The following is a 19,195-nucleotide window of genomic DNA, read 5'->3' on the forward strand; positions in this document are numbered from 1 at the left end:
GCCCAGGCTGAAGCCCTGCGTGGGGCAAGGCAGCACACAGCCTCTGCAGGAGATATGATACTGTTTCTGGTCAAATTCTGGTTTTGCAGTAGTGAGCCTGTTGGTGAGAACCAGGCAGTTACGCTGGCTGTGTCTGGTCCTGCCGTGAATCTCCCAGATTCTCATCTTGAAACTTTCTTGCCAGCTGCGGGGAGTGCAAGAAAAACTCTCCCTTTGGAACAGATGCCAACATAAAGTCACAGATCACTTGGCAGTGAGCAGTGATACAAAGAAGAAGCCAACATTCCCTCCCTGGGGGCTCAGTACTATTTATCTTCCCTGGGACTTGCCCAGCTCCTCTGGCGCTGAGCCTGGCATTCCAGGTCAGCTCTGCCTGCTCAGTGTGTGTGAGCACAGACTGCCATGTGTGCCCTGCACTCTGCAGAGGGCCCCTCGCTTTCCAGCCCACCAACCATTGTGGAACACACAGAGCCACTGCTGCGGGTGCAGGGTGGCTCCAAAAACTCATAACAATGCAGGCTCTCTCTGTAGCTGGCTAGATTAAAACTAGTGGCACAAAGTCATTGCCATCTGACAGCTGTTCAGAGGCATATGGTAGTTTCAGTCCAATTCCCAGCTGACAGGCGTCCCCATCCCAGACACAATTGGCACAAGCTCTTGGCAGTCACGGCAGAGGGGATGAGCGCTGAATGGGCAGGGGCACCGAGAGGCAGCTTCTTGCCCCATGAGAGGGAGACAGAACTGGGAAAATGCTGTGAAACTGCCAAAGTTGATGAAGCTGAATTTCTTTCTCTCTTGCAGTAAACATTATCCTTCCTACTCGCTGAATGTTGCCTCTATGTGGCTGAAATTAGGGAGACTGTACATGGCGCTGAAGAACCGGACAGCCGGAGTTAAAGCCCTGAAGAGGGTATTTATTGCCTGGTTTCTCCATTCATAACACCAGTTCAGCCGTGGGGTCATTGAAACACTGGGTGCTTCTCTGTCAGTGAGCCTGGCGTGGATGCACCATGTATTAATACATTTGGTCACGGGATTTTTGGCTCAGATTTGGTTTTTCTAGAGATGGAGGATAGGTCTGCTCTTGGGTGCCTTTTCACAGTGGTCTCATACTGCAGCAGCTGGAGTGAGAATTATGCTTAAACATTTGCTCCGAGTTCTTCACTGAGCTAGAGCTGCACTAGTGTAAATGGAGCAGAACCCTATCTTCCCCTCATTTGCTGGGTAAGGATAGGAAAAATGCTTGGCTCTTATAAAAGGCACATAGTGTTTCATTGAAGTCTGTGATTTCTATATCCAACTTTAACTAGGCATGCTTTTGATGGTTGTTTTTTCTGGAACCAATTGATTTTTACATAGCTGAAAGAAATTCAATGCATCTGGTAATGCTGAAATTGGCAAATATAGCATTCTGGTTTAATGTTTTTCTTCACCCCTTTTTATTAGTCTGTGCCTTGTTCTCTAGTTTTTTTATTCTGCTATTTTTTATTAGTCTATACTATGTTTCTTGACTGTTTTCCCCTATTGTTGTTGGACAGCAATTTATTTTAGTTTCTTAAGCATCAGTGACTACTGTAGCATATAATGACTCAGTGTGGAATGTCACAACGTATTTATTTCTTCTTGCTTTTTAGATGCTGGCAAGTTTTAGCCAGCGAATAACAACACCAAACAACTATGGTGAAAAATGCCAGAAGAATATATGCTCTAAAATTTAACTGTTACCAAGTTTGAAATTAGCATATGTTTTTCTTCACTGTAGTGTTAAACCCTTGAGTAGAAATGGGAATTGTGCCAGTAGGAGCATGGGATGGGGGGTAGGGAACTGTGAGGTAAATTTGTTGGCATAGTTAGTTTCCTAACACAAACATTTTCTAATGACTCACTTCCAAAAGCTGTCTACAGGAACTGCCCAAAGTTATCCCAGCCTCTGATGTTTGGGATTTAGTGGAAAAGCAAACCCATTGTTCTCTGTCAGTTTGTGAGCAGCACATACAGAAGGTCCTCCTTTCTTTTTTGGGCCTGAGGAGGGGTGGAGTCATTTCTCGCTGCTGAGGTGGAACCAAAAGCCTTGCTGTACTGACTTAACAAATACAAGAGCATAAAAGTTTCCCAAGGATGAAATGACCAATGCTCAGAGGGCCAGGATACTGCAATTCCCTGCTCTGTCTTAGCTCTCAGTTTTTAACCATTCTCAGACTTAGAGTGAACTTTCTTCTCAGTTCTGTGTAGTGTTGCCTTTTATCACTTCTTTTCTCAAGTGGAAATCTTGCCCTGGCACACACTCCAGGGCAGGAAAGGTGCCAGTCAGGGGTTTGGCTGCCAGCAACATTCCCTCTCGGGCCTGGAGCAGGCTGCAGGTGAAACACCAGGGAGCTGGGCACAGCAGCGTCTGTCCGAATCTTACAGGATCTCACTTCTGCCTAAGAAGTTGCTTCCTTCCTAAAGCATTGGCAGCCCCTGGAAGGAGCAGAGGGTTTATAGATTCAAGTCTGAAATGCCTCAGCATTACTCCTGCACTAGGCCTGCATGTCTGTGACAGCTCAAGGATAAATTGGTAGGAGCAGAGCTCACTCTGATACTGGCTAAGTCCTCTGCTGGAATATTACCCCACTGCACTTGCAGTTTTCTGTCCTGGAGCTGGTTGCATTCAAAGTAGTTTTGTCAGGAATATAATTTTGAAAGGTGCTTTGGGCTCCTTTAAGATCAAAGATGTATTCTCTGAATATAAAACCTTTATTACTTAGTTTTGAATTTCATTTTATTTCCTACTGGGTTTATGACTACAAGGGGACAAAAAGTAGCTAGAGGTGTCAGACTGCTTCAAACCTCTAAAGAGAGTATTTATAGCCTGGTGTTATATATGAATCAATTGTGTGAATATTTTTTTTTTCTTTTCATAGGCAATTGCTATCATGGAAGTAGCACATGGGAAAGATCATCCATACATTTCAGAGATCAAAAAGGAATTAGAGGACCACTGAGCCTTTGAATCTATGCAATCCTTCAAACCTTTATTTAAAAAGCCTTGTTATGGAAACCTTCAGGAGCGCTTTGAAAAGCGTTAGAGTATGAACACAGTTCTGTCCTATAATTGGAATGACAAACACACGTAGGCTCAGCTTCCACACATCTAAATTGCCTTTTTTTTTTTGTAAGGAAGCATCCATGGTTTCTTAAAAGTTATGCCTTTTGATGGCTCATGTGCAGAAATGGCCATCTTTTTCTTTAGAGGTGTTGGTGTGGATCTTACTTCTGTAAAGTAAATAAAGTGGTCTTGGCCCCTCTTGATTGCACTTGTACACTTAAATGAATGGAATAATTTTGTGATATGTACTTTTGCCCAAATAGTTTTGCTTAATCTGAAAAATTAGCAAAATCTCTACATTTCTGTTGTGGTTTGGTACCCATTTCCTTTTTGCTTGCATCATTTTTATTTGCAGTGGCTTAACTGAGAGAGGGGGGAAATGGGGTGATGAATTATGTACATTTTACAGCAATGCCACCAATGTTCCCTCAACCAGTTAATCTGCAGGTTCATCACTGCTCCTGGCAGATGAGGATTCATCACAGAAAAGACCTAGAGCTCAATTTGTCTTGTACAGAAAATACTGACACCTATGTCAGAGCTTGAAGGCTTGCACAAGACATGAACTATGCAACTTCTGGCTTTTTAGACTCCTTTACAAGTTAAAGTGAGTTATTGCAGAGGAGGGCTCATATTTCCTTACAGCCATACCTTCACCTCCAGTGGATTACAACCATTGTAAATAATATGCTAGCAGTTATATTTAAGAGAGGGACAGAAACACTTTCTGAGGAGAAAGTCCAGGACTTAGCTTTCTCTACCCATATACAAAACAAGAGAGGTTTTGGGGTTTTTTTTTCCCTCCATTTAGATCACTGGCAAGAGTGTGCTTTTTAAGGATGGGGAAAAAAAGAATGTAGATATAAACTTCTAGCATCAAAATTGAAATATGGTGCACAATAAAATTACCTGCCTCTTTACTGTTTTCACAGTTTACAGAGTATGATGAGAAAGAACACATCACTCTTAAGAACTTCATTGTATTTTCTTTCTTGTAAGCACTGCTCTGAAAATAAAACTGCTAGAACAAGGGTTTGTCAGCTCATTTTGCTGATATCTTTCATTGCTCTCCAGCCAGTAGTTGTTGCTGGAGTATATAAAACTGCACCAGATCTACAATTCCAGAAAGCCAAAGCCATTTAACTGCAGCCAAGCCTTGGAAGAAGGGCACTAGCTGACTGTTTTATCCTAACACTGTCTTGTCAAATAAACTCTTGTCCTGGGAAATAATACCTTTACTTCAGCAAGTCTGTCCAGCAACCACACCACACTTCAACACCAAAGAATTGGATTAGCTGAACATGGGGCACAAGTGGGAGCCTTGCCCCTGTAAACTTGGATTACTGTTTAGAGAAGGGTATTCAGAGCTCACTGGCTCTGGCTGTGCCTATCAGTTTTAACATGGGAAACCAACTCAAGCAGTGTAGGTGCAAATACAAAACCGTTAAGCTGATATAGAAAAGAACACAAACATTGTTTTCCTTGAAAAAAAAAGGTTTATTGTATACTGTGAATATAAGGGACAGCCTTACCAAAAAAACCTTAGTGACTGAAGACATTCTCACATTTGCAAAAGCATATAAGAAACTATTTACACAAAGGCAGTGAAAGGGGTAAAAAAAAGTTATTGCAGTCAATTAATGCTGATAGAACTTTTTATTATAAAAAGAGAAAGAAAAGAAACAGTGCAAAAATACTGTCAAAAGTAATCAGTTCTATACACAAGATAAAACTGACAAGCATAAGCTTATGTACTGATATGAATAATACATTAGAATATAAAATAGCATGCATAGATTTTTTTAAAGGCTTTCAATAGCATAGAATAATTCTGCCATTCAGCCCTAACAGGAGGGGTTGGGGGCAGGAAGGGCACATAACTGATGTCTCATTTTTCTACAAAATGTGTACATACAATGAGTTGGTTAGATTCAGATCACTGTTTTGTGCTAAACTGTCAGGTACAGAATTACAGAACAAATAAAACCGGGAGCATCACAATACTGTAGTAAAACAGGACAGTAAAATCCAGTGACAGAAAACTTAAACATGTTATCTCATTTACCACATTCCACACAATAACATATGGGAATATTACAGTCATCTGCATGTGTAAACTTTTTCCTTTGTAAAATAACCAAAGAAAGGTACTTTACTAGTGAGGAAAATGTATTATCCATATGGAGCAACCTCAACAGGATGAACATCCTATTACCAATGTTTCTGGCACTACAAATTTGCTTTCTTTTAAAGACCAAGCAGAAGCAAGAAAATACTTTTATTTAACATACACAAAAAGAAAGTTCTTATACATTACATCTCTAAGTTATGGAACTTACCAGCACAGGAAATTGTGAAGGCCAGAGGAATAAATGGCTTCTAAAGAGAAGGTAATGTGATTCATAGAAGATGGATCCATCAGGAGGTACTACATACAGTGAGCAGGATACAGCTTTGGCCTCAGGAAGCCCCTAAAGGACTGGCTGCCAGGTGCACCAGAGGGGCTGAGCACCCTTTTCTAGACACATCACCTTTTCTTCCTCAACTACCAGCCACTGTCTAAGTCAGGGGACATGGAAACAGTTTGTGGGAAGCATTCCTCTTTTCTGCCTCCCTGCCTAATCAAGGAACACTACCCCTGAGATACCTGGAACTGACTGTCCAACCACTGAGAATCAGTGGCAGTCCTTCCCTTGCTGTTATATAGTGCTGGAATTCTCCAGTGGAAGCTCCTATTTTCAGTGATTTCCAGTTCACTCTCCAAAGCCAAAGTCCTGTTGTTAAAGCACGTGGAAAAGTCTTGGTGAGGGTGCACAGAAAGCACAGGCAACAAAACTTCAAAGAAATGCCAGCTAAAAAACAACTGAGAGAAACCAATGGAACTGTAATCTAAGATTACACCAAAAACACTGACTAAATTTATTTAATTTAAATATTTATATAAACACTGCTATTTTTTGACCTGTGCACTGTTTTGTTTCATAATCTAACAATAGTTTTTTTATGGTTAATACCTCCATCTTGTTTTGCCCCACAGCCATCTGTTCCCTTCCTCAAATCCCCAATCCCTGAAAGCAGCTGCATGTATAACGCCCTTCTCTCTAAAGACTTGGATGGCATCTATAGCTCCCTTAGCACCAGATCCACAAGAAAACCACTCCAGGAGGCTAAGAGTGAGCTGGGGACAATTGCTTTTTGGGTTCTAGACTTGCAGCCTTTCTCTTACTGGCATCAAAACCTATCCCAAACTCTATATGCCTTCAAGTATACATCAGCAGCTTTATATACGTTTTGTAGAAGGGTGGTCAACGGCTGTTTTCATGCAGTCCTTCCTCTCATGGCCAGCTCAGGAATTTGCTCCTGCAATGCGATGCAGGCCTTTATTACCTGCAGTGGCTGCCACCGTAGCATTTTTTCATCCACTAAGACAAGCAGCAAAATTTAACTCAGACCTCCCTCAGTGATGCATGAGAGCAGCTAGAGCAGAGATCAGCCTGAAGATTCCACTTTCTCAGCACACAGACCACAACTGTTAGCGAGGCTGACAACAGCTAATTCAGTCATCATCTCCTCCCAGGAGACCAGTGGGAAGTCAGCTGTTGGAAATGCAGCATTGGCAGTTAGCTCTGCTGAATTTTCCCTACAGATTTCTGTGCTATATCCAAGTACAAGATTTCCCATCAACATTTCTTTTAGAGCTCCTTGTGGACTACATATAGCAGGTATTGGATCAAAATATAATGTCCTGGCTGACAATGACAAGCACTATTGAAGCACTCAGGTTGGAGAAGAATGAGTAAGTCTGTGTTTTGCCAGTTGCATTTCTGTTTGTTTACAACAAAGTAATTTTAAAATCCCCAGCTTTTGAAATCATGCAAATTAATAATATTTGTAGCTGAAGCGGCTGATTTAAATAAGTGCACTTCAATATACTTCAAGGACTGTGCTGGCAATAGGTTGAGTAAGCTTTCAGAGATGTGTCTTTTGCCAGCTAAAATTAGTTTAGGGAACTTCTGATAAGGCTGAGCATTTAGGATCCCTGTATGCCTGTACAGGAAAATGATTGTGGGAACAAGCTTCATCTTTCCTCAGGTAGTCAAGGACAAGAGGTGCCTAAACAAGCCTTTGTAAGACCTGAAACAAGTAGGACCTGAGCAGGTGATGTCCACCATCCTCCAGTGTGACTGATGGAGGACAGAAACAGGATCCCCACAGCACTGAGCAGCATCACAGCTCAGCTGTCATCTCTCCCATCCCTGCTTAAACAATGGGAAGCATGAAATGCTCCGACCATAACTTCAACCAAAAAGCTGATGCCAGCACCAGCTGGTACAGTTGGTAAGAGTTTAAATTAAAAAGGCAAAGGTTGTTAAATATAGATGAAGAGTGTACTAAAAGAAAAACAGACACAACGGATGCCCAAGCCAGACTTTCTCATCTGCTGCAAGTTCTCTCTTGGAAAGCATCAGGGAGTGTAGGCTGAGCATGCCAGACTGCAAGGTGGGTGCCCTGGGAGAAGACTGCTTGTGTCAAAATTCTGTTCATCGATGAATCACTGTGAGATTTTCAATCCAGACTTTACTCCAAATGGATGAAACTGGTCTCAAACTACTGTTATGCTTCGATATTAAAAAACATGCAACACAACAAACGGCCAAACACGCAACTCCAAATTGCCCTTTTCTCCTCAAGGGTTCTGCTGTTTAAAAGTCTGTGGGACAGAAACTAAACAGCACTGTTGCTTTAAGGCCCACCTGCTATGACTAAGAAAATTGGATGCAAAATGCATTTTCCTGTCACTCCCTAAAGGTTAGGAAATACTGCCCAAGCAGTTTTGGCCTGATAAAACTACAACAGGTTCAAAGTGAGAAGGTTCATTTTTTCCCTTACAAAACTTGTACCACATTTCAACCATAAAACATCAGCATGCTGAGGGCTGCTTGTAAGCTGGGGTGGAAAAGAACCTCTGAAGACATGCACCAGCCCAATTCACTTATGATATTAACAGATCTAGTCAAGATAAAATCTAGCAGGGAAAAATACATTGAAGTCAGATGAAAGGAAAAGTTTAAAATTACCATTCTTTGACAATGAAAAGGAAAAAGTGACTCACATTGGCCTCTATCTACCTTACCAGCCACATTAGGAGTTAATTGGAAATGACTGCTTACCACATGGCCACTTATTTGGCTCATTAATAGGCACTGACTTAATTTGGAAAGGATTTTTAGTGCCTTTTTCTAATTAATGTTTTTCTAAGACACCTATGATGCATCTTTGCATAAAAAAACATTTACTTCATTTTCTTCCCTTCAAACACAACTCTTCACACTCTTTTATGCAATAACTTTCCTGTGCTCACTGTAGCAGCAGAAATACACATTGCAGCCAAGAGCAGCTGAATAATAAGACATAGGAACAGATTCTTTTCCCTCCTGATTTTCTACTTCTCACAACCAAGTGGAGCAATGGGACTTGACAGCTCTGAGTTCAAACTTAATTCATCATTAGGAAATTATTCAAAAAGTTATAACGAGATAACTAATTTAATACACTTTGCTTCAAGGTTTATTCCTTGGCTTTTTTCCCAGATATAAAGCATCTCTCTGCAATTATCATGCAGATGCTGCTGAAAAGACTTTAAATGGTTGCTGCTAATTTAACAAGAGATATGTTGGCACTGGCAGAAAAAATTAGAGGAAAACTGAAGTTGACTGAAAGCTCACCTGATCCCTAAAAAGAACATGATCAAGGTATTACAGCAAAATAATTCCTCTACATTTGTTGGTGGTTACAAGTCTTCACCAGAGACTTTGTCATCATGTTAGGCCTGTATTGTAGAGCACCAAATCAATACAGTGCAGTTTTAAACACATTCAAGAAACATTCTGGTACAGAATCTTAGCTTAAGCTCGCCACTAATTTTAGTACTTTTAGTGCTGAAATGAAGAGTGCTTGTAGGCTTCGGCCTTTGTGACCAGGGTTTGGAGGTGGGGATGCAACAGAAAAGCAACAGTAGGATTAAAATATTAGAAGTATTAGGGGAAGGGATACCAAGAAATGTGATTTCACCATGACAAAGTAACTGCATTGCATCACGTGCCCTGAGAGCTGTGAAACCTTCACCCTTGAGAATTCTGAAACTGGATGTGTGACCCTGGACAAGCCTACCCAAGTTTAAACTCAGCAGTGGGGTGAGCAGGACTGAGTCCAGAGACCTCCAAGGTACCTCTCTTAGCCTGATTCTTTCTCTAACCATCCAACAATAGTTCACACATGAAGACTAAGGCAACTGGGGATGCCTAATTTAAATGAGATTCCTTGTCTACAGAGGGTGAGCCTTAAGGCAATGAGGTGTAATTTGTGAGAAGGTGCTTGATTTGGCTTTTTTTCCAGATACATTTGGTTGAAAATCCTCCACTGTTAAACTGTCAGACCACCAGAGTTATTGGAAAGACTCATTCCCCGACTTCAGCCTGCTGTAGGTCACTGCACTTCATCCAACATTGCTTCTTATGAATCCCTTCAAGGGTTGTACACAGCAGCAAAAGGCCTCCTTAAAAATATACAATATTGATTTTTTTTTCAAGGTCTAGTCTAAAACCATAATTCTTGTGGAATTTGAACAGTTTAGCACCCAAAACTCTGTCCTCACAATGTCCTGTGCTTGAGCCCTCTGCAACGTGCCTGGCTGCACGTGCAGAAGCTCAGGTCTCCATGCTGTGCACCTTCAGCTTCCACTCACACAGAGCTGTAGCTGACATCTAGCAGGTCTTGTTTTTACCAGAGATGCCAAATACTGGGTCCAGAAAGTCCTCATGTGAAAAAAGCCCACTGCCAAATAACTGTAGGTTTCAGAAGCTGTGTAGCAAAATAAAAGCCAGCAAACTACCTTTACAAAGGATTGCTTTCCTTACAGACATGTTACAATGCAGACCAGTCATGTCAAATGTGGTTCACTTTGAAGGTCACTCTAAGTTTTATGATTTATGAAAGTAATTCAAAAGTCACTCCAAGAAAAATAAATTATATCTTGTATAAAATAATCCATGGGAGACTAGTAAAGAACCATCATTCCTTACTTTCAAGACAACTTTAAAAAGTGCAATATATGCGCACAGTGTTGTCAAGGCAGTTCCTCTTGTTCATCAGTAAGATTCAATCAGATCCTCAATGCTGGGTCTGGGATGTTTGAAAAGATTAAATAAGTCTCGAGTTTTGCAGGAATTGTATGAGCACTTGGTAGACAAATTTGTACTGGGCTATGGTCTGGATCATAAACACTCTCTGCTCCCGCAGGTGTCTCAGCATCACAGGAACGTCCATTTTCTGTAAAGAAAAGGGGAAAAAAACCAGAAGGATGTGTATTCATTAAATCAAAAAATCATGGTCTCAAATATCAGTTATCTGACACAGGGAACTATACTATAGTTATAGAAGACAAAGTTTTTGTGGACAAAATTAAATGTTCAGGCAAAGATATAGATCCTTTCACTGAAGGGGAAGGGAACTCGTTGCCACCAAGAGATCCAGAAACTCCAACATCTGATCTGCCACAGCCGAGTGTATGTTAGCAAATAATGCTCCAGGAGCAATAGGTCTGTAAAGTGAAACAAGGACTCAATATCCACAATATGTGTTTTGCAGACTCCAGGCCAGCATCAGTTTGTTGCCACCTACTGAATATCCACTGGGACGTATTAGGGGTTCTCCAAGAAGGCATCTTCCAGCTTAGTTTCACTCAAAAGAAACTCACTTGTGTGCCCTGAAAATGCTCTGCAACAGGAGGTCCAGTAAGTAGGCACAGATAAGGAAATTCACTGGGAAGGCACAAGACTAACCCCATCAAGCAGGCACAGGAAGCCTGAACTCAAAACCAAATGAGTTCTGTGAAACAGAGGCCCATGAGCTGAAGTGTTAGAAATCACTGCACGTTTCATTACAATGCTATCATCAGATTTCTGACATTTAGGAAGCCAAAAACCTATGATGCTGTTGTGTTTTATCTGTTACAACAGGTACACGAAGAGCTATTGAGAAGTTGTTGAGCCATGAAGCTCAGCCTGCCAGGCTCAAATTCAAGCAGTGTGTAATGTGAGCCAAGCTGAGGAACACAAACCTTCTATGGCAGCAATAAATGTGAGCACTAAGATACACACTGGTTTTGGGGAAGTTCTTAAGCAGTTCAAGATACAAAACTGAAGAACAGCGACCCTATCAGGTGACATAAACTGCACTTTGTAATGCCTGCTTGCAGAAACACCAAGAGGAACTTAGCAAGTCTTTTGACTGTGATGGCTGCTAACCCTTGGAGCCCCAACTGAGCATGGAATCTGCTTCCAGGCACATCTGAAGTTTCCTGGAAAGTTTAAAATAAAAGTCACGCTGCATATCCATTTCTGTCCATATATATAAAACTCAGAATCTCCATTCCATGTAAACAAGTATTAACTCATAGGCTATCACTTTCTGAAAACAAGGCCAAATATTCTGCCACATACCCCAACAAGCTGTTATAAAAGGACATCTCTAGAGAGTCAACGAGTGTAAATATTCGAGATGAGTAATGTCATATTATTATCAAACAGGTGCAAAGAAAAATGGAAGCTCCTTCCAGTTAACTTGGCTAACTTGGAGAAGGCCTCCCTGTGGACTCAGATGCTTATGAAATGGTCCTTGCTGAGCAGAGTCACATGGAACCTGATCTCACCTAAACTATAACAAAAATGTAGGCCATCCTTGACCTGCACATAATGTTCCTCTCTCAGCTTTTTCATTAGCTTTTAGTGGGCACATAGTGATCCATGCCCCTCCTCAAAATGGAGATGGCTTTGCTTTAGGAAATGGCTTTCCATTTCCTCTCAGAAATGGAAGAAAACTCCATCCTGCCTATTCAGTCTCGCTATTTATAGCCAGCTTAGTATTTGATTCCAGGTAAGGAGAATCCCTAAATTCACCTTCATTACGATGTACATGTCAAAAAACAAAAACAAACAAACAAAAAAAAAAAAAAACAAAAAAAACCCACCAAAAACAAAACAAAAACAACCAAAACACAACAAAACAAAAAAACACCTAATGCTTTGCTAAGCTGGGACTTGCAACCAGAACAAAAAAACCCGCTACTTATTTCTGCTTCCCAAACCAAAGATCTCCCATGTGAAAGATCTTAGATGCAATCATGAGTTAATGTCTCAGTGCCAAGTCTGGACTAAAAGTTGATAGAGCAGGTTCTCAATTACTTTCTCATACTATGTGTCTACAGCAGTAAGGATGTAATGACGTGACATTTACAGGCCATGCAGCAGTTACTGAAACTCTATCCCTGCAATGAGATACAGCTTTAGACTCAACCAGCCCAGAAGCCACAGTGACTGAAGCTGCATAGAATTTGATTAAACATGGCTTCTTTACCTGAACCTGAAACCCCAGGCTTAAGAGTTCTGGTTTTTATTCCAGCACTGCAGCAGGCTTTCCAAAATGCTCTTTATAAAAATTTTCAAACTCCCTCATGATTTTTCTTCACTGCTAAAATGTTAATGCATTTACTTGGACACTTCTGTGAAAACCAGTTCCTAAGACTAAAACATTATAAGTGATAAGTAATTTTATTTCAGGAAAAAAACCCCAACCCATTCTAGTACAAAATAAACAAATTAAAAGGAAGTTCTCTGTGCAGAATCTGTCACAAACTGAAAACATACTGTCCAGATTTTTAACTTTTTTTTAATTAGTTTTTAAGAAACCAAAAACATTAACTTGGTACAATCTAGAGAAACAAGGCCCTTAATGAAAATTGTATTTCTTGTTAATGATGATTTTCATTATTAATCAAGACAAAAGAATGTTTTAATTAAGGGACATCAGAGAAATCCCTTATTATTGAGCACTACCATGAGGTCCTAGTGAAGTTGACGAAAGCTCATATGAGTGATGTCAAGGCTCACCCCCATGTCTAGATGTTGAGGTGCCAAAGCTACTCGTTGCCCAATGGGTGACTCCTGTAAACCACAGACAGACTTCTGTAAACACAGGTGGCCAGACCCTGTTGCACAACCCTTAGAGTTTGCTTCTGTGAACATACAGAGGGTGCTCTAAAGCTACACTGATGTGTAATTCAGTAAGTAATTCACAAGTATTTCAGGATGGCTCTTTTAACTCTCCAGCTTCCCTCTGGTGAGGAAAGGAGAAATTTCACGGCTGCTATGTGAACAACAGAAGCAGCCACTTCCATGTGTCAGTGCATAAGGAAAGTCAAGCAGGGTCAAGAGTTGGAGCCGTTGCCCCACACTGGAGCAGCTACTCAGCAGCAGTCAGCAGGGAGGCTGCTGGATTCCCAAAGCACATCCCTGTGGGCCCTTTCTGGGCCAGGATACCTCCTCTTTTCCCTTTCTCCCGACATATAAAGCAAAAGAACAAAGTGTCACCTGTGATGCATGTCTACAGGACAGCTTCACCTTCAGTGAGGCCCAAGCAGAGTTGGAGATTTGCCCCAGCTGATCTGAGCCCAGGATCTGTAGGGGTCTTGTAACTCCAGAATGATGAGTTGCTGGGGTCCTCAGTCTTCCCTGAACTCACCCAGTGGCTGATTATTGGAAGGGGCAAATGATATATGTCTACTTGTCACTTTTGCTGCATTCCTATCTCTACAAGCAGCTTTGGTCTTTAAGCATTTTCTTTGGCAAGAGAAACACCCGGGTTCCACAGCTGTCATGCAAACTGTGTGGCACATTGTTAGTCAAGATGTGATGTTCCTCCTAGACAGTTTCCCAGTGACAGATGAAAATTAGGTTGTTACCCATGGTTGCTCTACTGGGACACTTTTTCATAACTCCAGACTGTGTTATTCATAATGCTGGCTGCAAACCCTAAAGCCCTATTCCCCAGAGGAATACATAAACACACTTATTCTTAAAACACAGTTAAGTTTCATTCCAGGTGAGATTACAAGAGAGAGGAAGGAGCCCAAGGAGAGAATTTAGAGACCAGAAAACTTCAATTAAAAGAGCAAGGACATTATCCTCTAGCCCCTCTCAGGTAGTGCTCATAAACACAGTCTCTAGACTTTTAATTAGATACAGGTATGGATTAAACTAAATTCTTAAAAGAGGGAGGAAAGCCCTAACCTTGAATATATTAAAATAATTCTAATAAAAAAATAATAACTATACACAAAACTACAGCAAGTAACCTGCCATGGGGAATCTTTTCCCATCACATTTAAGGTCCTTGTCTTGCTCATGGAGGTAACGTAAAGAAAACACTTCAATGCCTTTTAATTTCAACCTCAGAAATATAGCCAGTTAGCCAAGGGATAATCTCGGGGTTTGAGGAGGAAGCTGACTTACCTCATTATGCTCCAAGCAGCCAATCATGAGCTCTGTTAGGATCACCACCCCAGTCCTCCCCACCCCTGCGCTGCAGTGCACCACGATGGGAGGGTTGCAGGTGTTGCTGCTGTCCAGCACACTGTTGGTGTGCCGACGCACCGACTGGATCTCCTCCAAGTAAGCTGCAAGAGGAAAAAGCAGGCAAGGTTGCAAACATCTACATGTCTAAATGTAAAAATTAGGATGGGAGGGGGAAAGAGTGTGGAAAAGTTATTCACTGTCAAAGTGATTTTTTACAACATAATAATTATCTTGGCCAGGGTGCACTGAACAGCACTGCATCAGCAAGTACCAGCTGGGTGTCAATTATTACTTGGGAGTCTGCTCCTTTAAATTAAATAGTTCTTTAAAAAAATAAACTCTGTTTTCCCCCTTGCAAATCTCCAGGTCCCCTAAGCAGATGATTTGAGACATTACTTACAGCAATTCCTGCTATTAACAGGCTGGGATCAAAACAGCAGCTAAGTCCCATTGAAACTACTGCCTGTCAAAGCCAGTATCACATGGGAAGCAAGCGTCCATCTGCCCTGTTCCCTCTCTTCCTTCTCCCTTCTAGACTGACAGAATCTCCCCCCCTCCACTCTCCACTCAGGGTTTGTTTCTCAATAGCTACAAGCCCTTCTGGGAGATCACTGCTTTGTCTTCCCTGAAGCCATTTGTAGAAAGCTAGGGACTCAGGAACAGCTGCCTTGTGTGGCTGTCCTAGCATCATTCAACACATCCTGCTGTCAGACCATGCTGAGAACCTCACATGGTGAACTCCAAGTGGGAAATGAGACCTAAATCAAACTCTCCTGCTCTGACCCTTGGTGTCAGGGCACTGCAGCCCCAGCTGTCCTCTCCCCATAGGCAGGATGGGGCTGGAGGCCTACCAACATCAGAAAAGCTGCATTTCAATGCACACAGGGAAATAGGACTCTAAGTGGTGGCAAACAATGGCAGAGAGGAAATGGGGACAATCAGGTTCCAATTACTGCCATGCCCAAACACAGCTACAGGGTATGAGAAACAAAGTGTGAAACAAACCAGGATTTGGGCAATAGTTTTTCCTTGAAGACAGATTCCCTGGTACTCCTTTGCTGAAGCTGAAATATAATTTTTTATTTTTTGCCTTGGTGATAGATAGGAAGATGCACTATTTGCATCCAGTGTGTACCATGCAAAGGAGAATGCATCACTAAAGGACTGTAGCTGTGGCAAGACTGAAGCAGAACTAATGGATCTTCCTGAGAGAGGACTTAGCTGCCACAGAGCGTCACCGCAGCTGCAAAGTTTTCAGGAACTAAGAAGACAGGCATCTCCAACACATCAGTACACCATGTACAGACTCCTTCAATGGCATTTTAAAGATTCCTGCATCATTCCCTACTGTACTGCCAGACACGTGTCTTAAGTTAAATAATGGTTGAATTCCTATTACTTAACATGGGAATGCTTATTATTTGGTAAGAATCAGGAAGTGTTATTGACACATTACAATGAATATAATTGCTGTGTTTTCAAAAAAGCACGAGTCAGGACCATATGTAACTGAGGAGGCCCTTGAGCATTGCCTGGGTACATGTGGTTACAAGGGTGGCACTGCATGTGTGATAGAGCCTCTGCTCTTTTGCAAAAAGTAAAACTGGAGGAGATGCACCTTATTTCAATAGCAACTGATCCTCTAACCCCTTCCTAATCACATTTGTGTACAGCTTATTATCTCCCACATTCATTAAGTAGCTGGGAAATGGCAGTAAGCTGCACCAACAGATCAGCCAACTGAAGTATCCTATTATTTAAAATTTCCTGAGTTTTTGGCAGTGCTGCTGCCTTGGATTTTTCCTCCTGCTAATCACTTTAGCTCCACCTCTGGAATACCACTTTTTTTTTTTTTATTCTCCAAATTGCTGCAAAGTATAACCTAGTTGAGGCCTGTGTACACCACAACAACCACTTGATATCAGTCCCAGCTGCAACTAGGTACAATGAACTGAATCCAGTGTGACCAATCTTTTTCTTGATGTATCATGCAAAATAAAGAAATCTTACATAAAAAGCCTTGGACTTCTTCTGGACAGCCATGGTCGGGCCAGTCAGTATACTGCAAATGCCACACTGTCCTCTCTTGTCCAGAGAGAAGATGCTTGACCTTCAGACCAGTAGTTGCAAAGCAGCCAGAGTCTGTGCGGAACTTCGTTGTCACCTTGAACTTCCCGTAAGTGGCTGAGCTGTGCTTAGAGCCCAGTTTAGGCCAGTAACGATGGCTCTTACTTCTTCCTCCCTCCTTGAATACAAAACAAGACAAAAAGCCATTAGTTCTGCAATTATAATTCTCTATAAGCAAAGGGCATAAAACTCTCCTGATAAACCAAGTATTCTAATTTTAAAGCACTCAAAGAGTAGGGAGCATCCCACAAAGTTAAGAAAATACCCATAAACTTTAACCTCTCAGCCATGTAATATTTTTAAGTGTAAAAATACTTGAAGACTCTAGTCTCATGACAGAAGACAGCTGTTGCCTAAAGCACCTTGGTAAATATTCTCCTCCTGTGGAAGACTCTCCTTTAAATAGAAGGAGAATCTCTTCAGCAGCTTCTAAGTGTCTGTTCTTGATCAGCCTTGGGAACTGGACAGTGACTTGATGTGCTCTGCTACTCCCTGTGTTTGCTAAAAGTAGCCAGGCATGAAGCTGAATGTGGTGTTAGTTAACAACATGTGCCAGTTTTTACAAGATAGCACATAGTTCTTGGATTACAATAGGAACAACTGTTTTGCTTGGCATAAGAATAAAAAGTTGTGAGGTGCTTTTGTTTGGGTTTTTTTCTTTTTTTTTTTTACATGGACACTTCTATGGAAACAACAGCTTCTGGTCTCTTTTCAGCTGATAAGAGTGATGGTATACAGAATTGGCCTTGGACAGTGTGGAAATCTCTGTCATTTTAACCAGGAGCAAGTTCAGTGCTATCACATTCCAATGGAAACATCTTTGTTTGGCTTGGCCCAAGCAGAGGGAAGGAGGGCTCCTGCTTGTTTCACTTTAGCATTTGCCAAACTGAGTGGCAGGAAGTTAGGAAGTATAATATGAGAGCAGTACAGGCATATGTTCAAACAGAGCCAGAGGAAAAGGGGATGTTGATAGGAAAAACAGGTTACTGGAGTGGGAAGTGATGATAATAGGAGATTGGCTCACATCAGAAAGAACTATTCTGTGATTTCACATACCTCTTCAGCTGTGACCATGGCTATAACATTCACCCCCTGTTCCCACACCATCTGCCAGAAGTCATGGCATGTGTGTGGCAGGGGTCCTTGGGTAGCAATGTAGTGCCACTCCTCTCCACCTACAGTCACCTGGGAGAAAGGGAAAAAGAAACAACCAGTCAGTGCCTGAATTCTCAGCAGTGTCTGTGCCAAACTGCCTTTTAAACAAAAGAAATCTTTGCTTCTTTGTTCTTCTACTTTTGGTTAAAATTATGAACAAAAAATCATCCTTTTGATAAGAGCAAATCTGACAAAACATAACCTTCAGTGCTGACCTTCAGTGCTTCCATGTCCTGTCTTGATGCCCATAACCATAATGCTTTGGTCTAAATGCCCTCTTTCTTGCCATTGAATCTGGCTCATACAGACTAAAAAAACCCCCAACAACCAACCAAATAAAAAAATCTGTGGATTTTACTCACCTTGGGTTTTTCAGTTCAGAACCTGAAAACTACCACAGAGTACATCCAGCACATCAAATGGGTTTTAAACACCATGAGAAATTTAAAATTACCCAAAGCTGTAGTCATGTAAATCTATTTCCCAATACACAACAGGTTTACCAACCACATCTTACAGAAGTATTTGTGTATTTGCATGACAGGTAATGAAATTCTTTTCAAAACAGTAACACACAGATTTACAGACTGTAGATTCTGAAGTGCCCTGAACAGAGCTAGCATTACCTTGCAGTTAGCCAGTATAAAAAACGGCTTCATTTAACTGATAGTTTAAAAAAAAAAATCACTTGTGTATAAAAAACCCCATAATTTTATTACGCGTAACTTGCTATACATCAGAAAAGGCTAAAAAATCTTTTTTCTTACATTTCAGGTAAAAAACTGAAGTGCCTTTAGAACTACTACATATAATTTCAAAAATATGCTTACCAGAAGAACCAGACAAACTCATTATTTTGGAAAGTTGAAATATTTTTCCTTCTCAGGCTAAGGCCTCCTAATTCTGTTTATTAGCCCAAAGCCACTTCTCCCAAAGTTATAAATCCCAAAGAAGAAGATTTACAACAAAAATGCTGACACATCCATAAATATCACATAATGGCAGACAACGCTACGAGGAACAATCAATAACTCTGACAGGTTCAACCACATACTGTGTTTGAGGTACAAGTCTTTGAATATATTCTCAGAAATAAAATCAATTTATTTATTAGTCAAACAACTGTTTATTAATCTGTGATGCTTGGGGTTGTACACCTGTAAATAACATAGATTTTGTATGATAACTAGTTTCTCACTCACTGAAAACTGTTTGACCCTTTTCTTTATTTCATACTATGCAGCATTTCCTTTTTTGAATGATGGTTAAAAACAGCAAGACCAAGGCTGGTAGACTTCTTAAATTCTTGTACTAGATGAGAATTAATACAAACTGCAAAGCCCTAATCCTGCACTTGGACTGATGGTCTGCAGCCACGAGTGCTAGTACAGTGTTACTGAGCTTTTTAAGTCAA

General features: G+C 41.1%; 2 protein-coding genes across 3 annotated transcripts in view; one reads left to right on the forward strand and one right to left on the reverse strand.

Annotated features, from left to right (window-relative positions):
- The window catches only part of SMYD2 (SET and MYND domain containing 2), a 28,518-nt gene extending 25,227 nt beyond the window's left edge, over window positions 1-3,291 (forward strand). The window contains exons 11-12 of the mRNA XM_039697733.1: window positions 802-910; window positions 2,904-3,291. Of these exons, the coding sequence (XP_039553667.1) occupies window positions 802-910; window positions 2,904-2,984 (190 nt within the window). The 3' untranslated portion in view covers window positions 2,985-3,291. The remainder of the gene's footprint in view (window positions 1-801; window positions 911-2,903) is intronic.
- A 1,434-nt stretch (window positions 3,292-4,725) lies between these two features.
- The window catches only part of PTPN14 (protein tyrosine phosphatase non-receptor type 14), a 110,202-nt gene continuing 95,732 nt past the window's right edge, over window positions 4,726-19,195 (reverse strand). For both annotated transcript variants that reach the window (XM_039697730.1, XM_039697732.1), the window contains exons 16-19: window positions 17,683-17,811; window positions 16,510-16,744; window positions 14,437-14,600; window positions 4,726-10,417 (exon numbers count right to left, since the gene is read on the reverse strand). In XM_039697730.1, the coding sequence (XP_039553664.1) occupies window positions 10,289-10,417; window positions 14,437-14,600; window positions 16,510-16,744; window positions 17,683-17,811 (657 nt within the window). In that variant the 3' untranslated portion in view covers window positions 4,726-10,288. The remainder of the gene's footprint in view (window positions 10,418-14,436; window positions 14,601-16,509; window positions 16,745-17,682; window positions 17,812-19,195) is intronic.

Source organism: Passer montanus, unplaced genomic scaffold (assembly GCF_014805655.1).
Source record: "Passer montanus isolate IOZ18808 unplaced genomic scaffold, ASM1480565v1 scaffold12, whole genome shotgun sequence".
Taxonomy (NCBI): domain Eukaryota; kingdom Metazoa; phylum Chordata; class Aves; order Passeriformes; family Passeridae; genus Passer; species Passer montanus.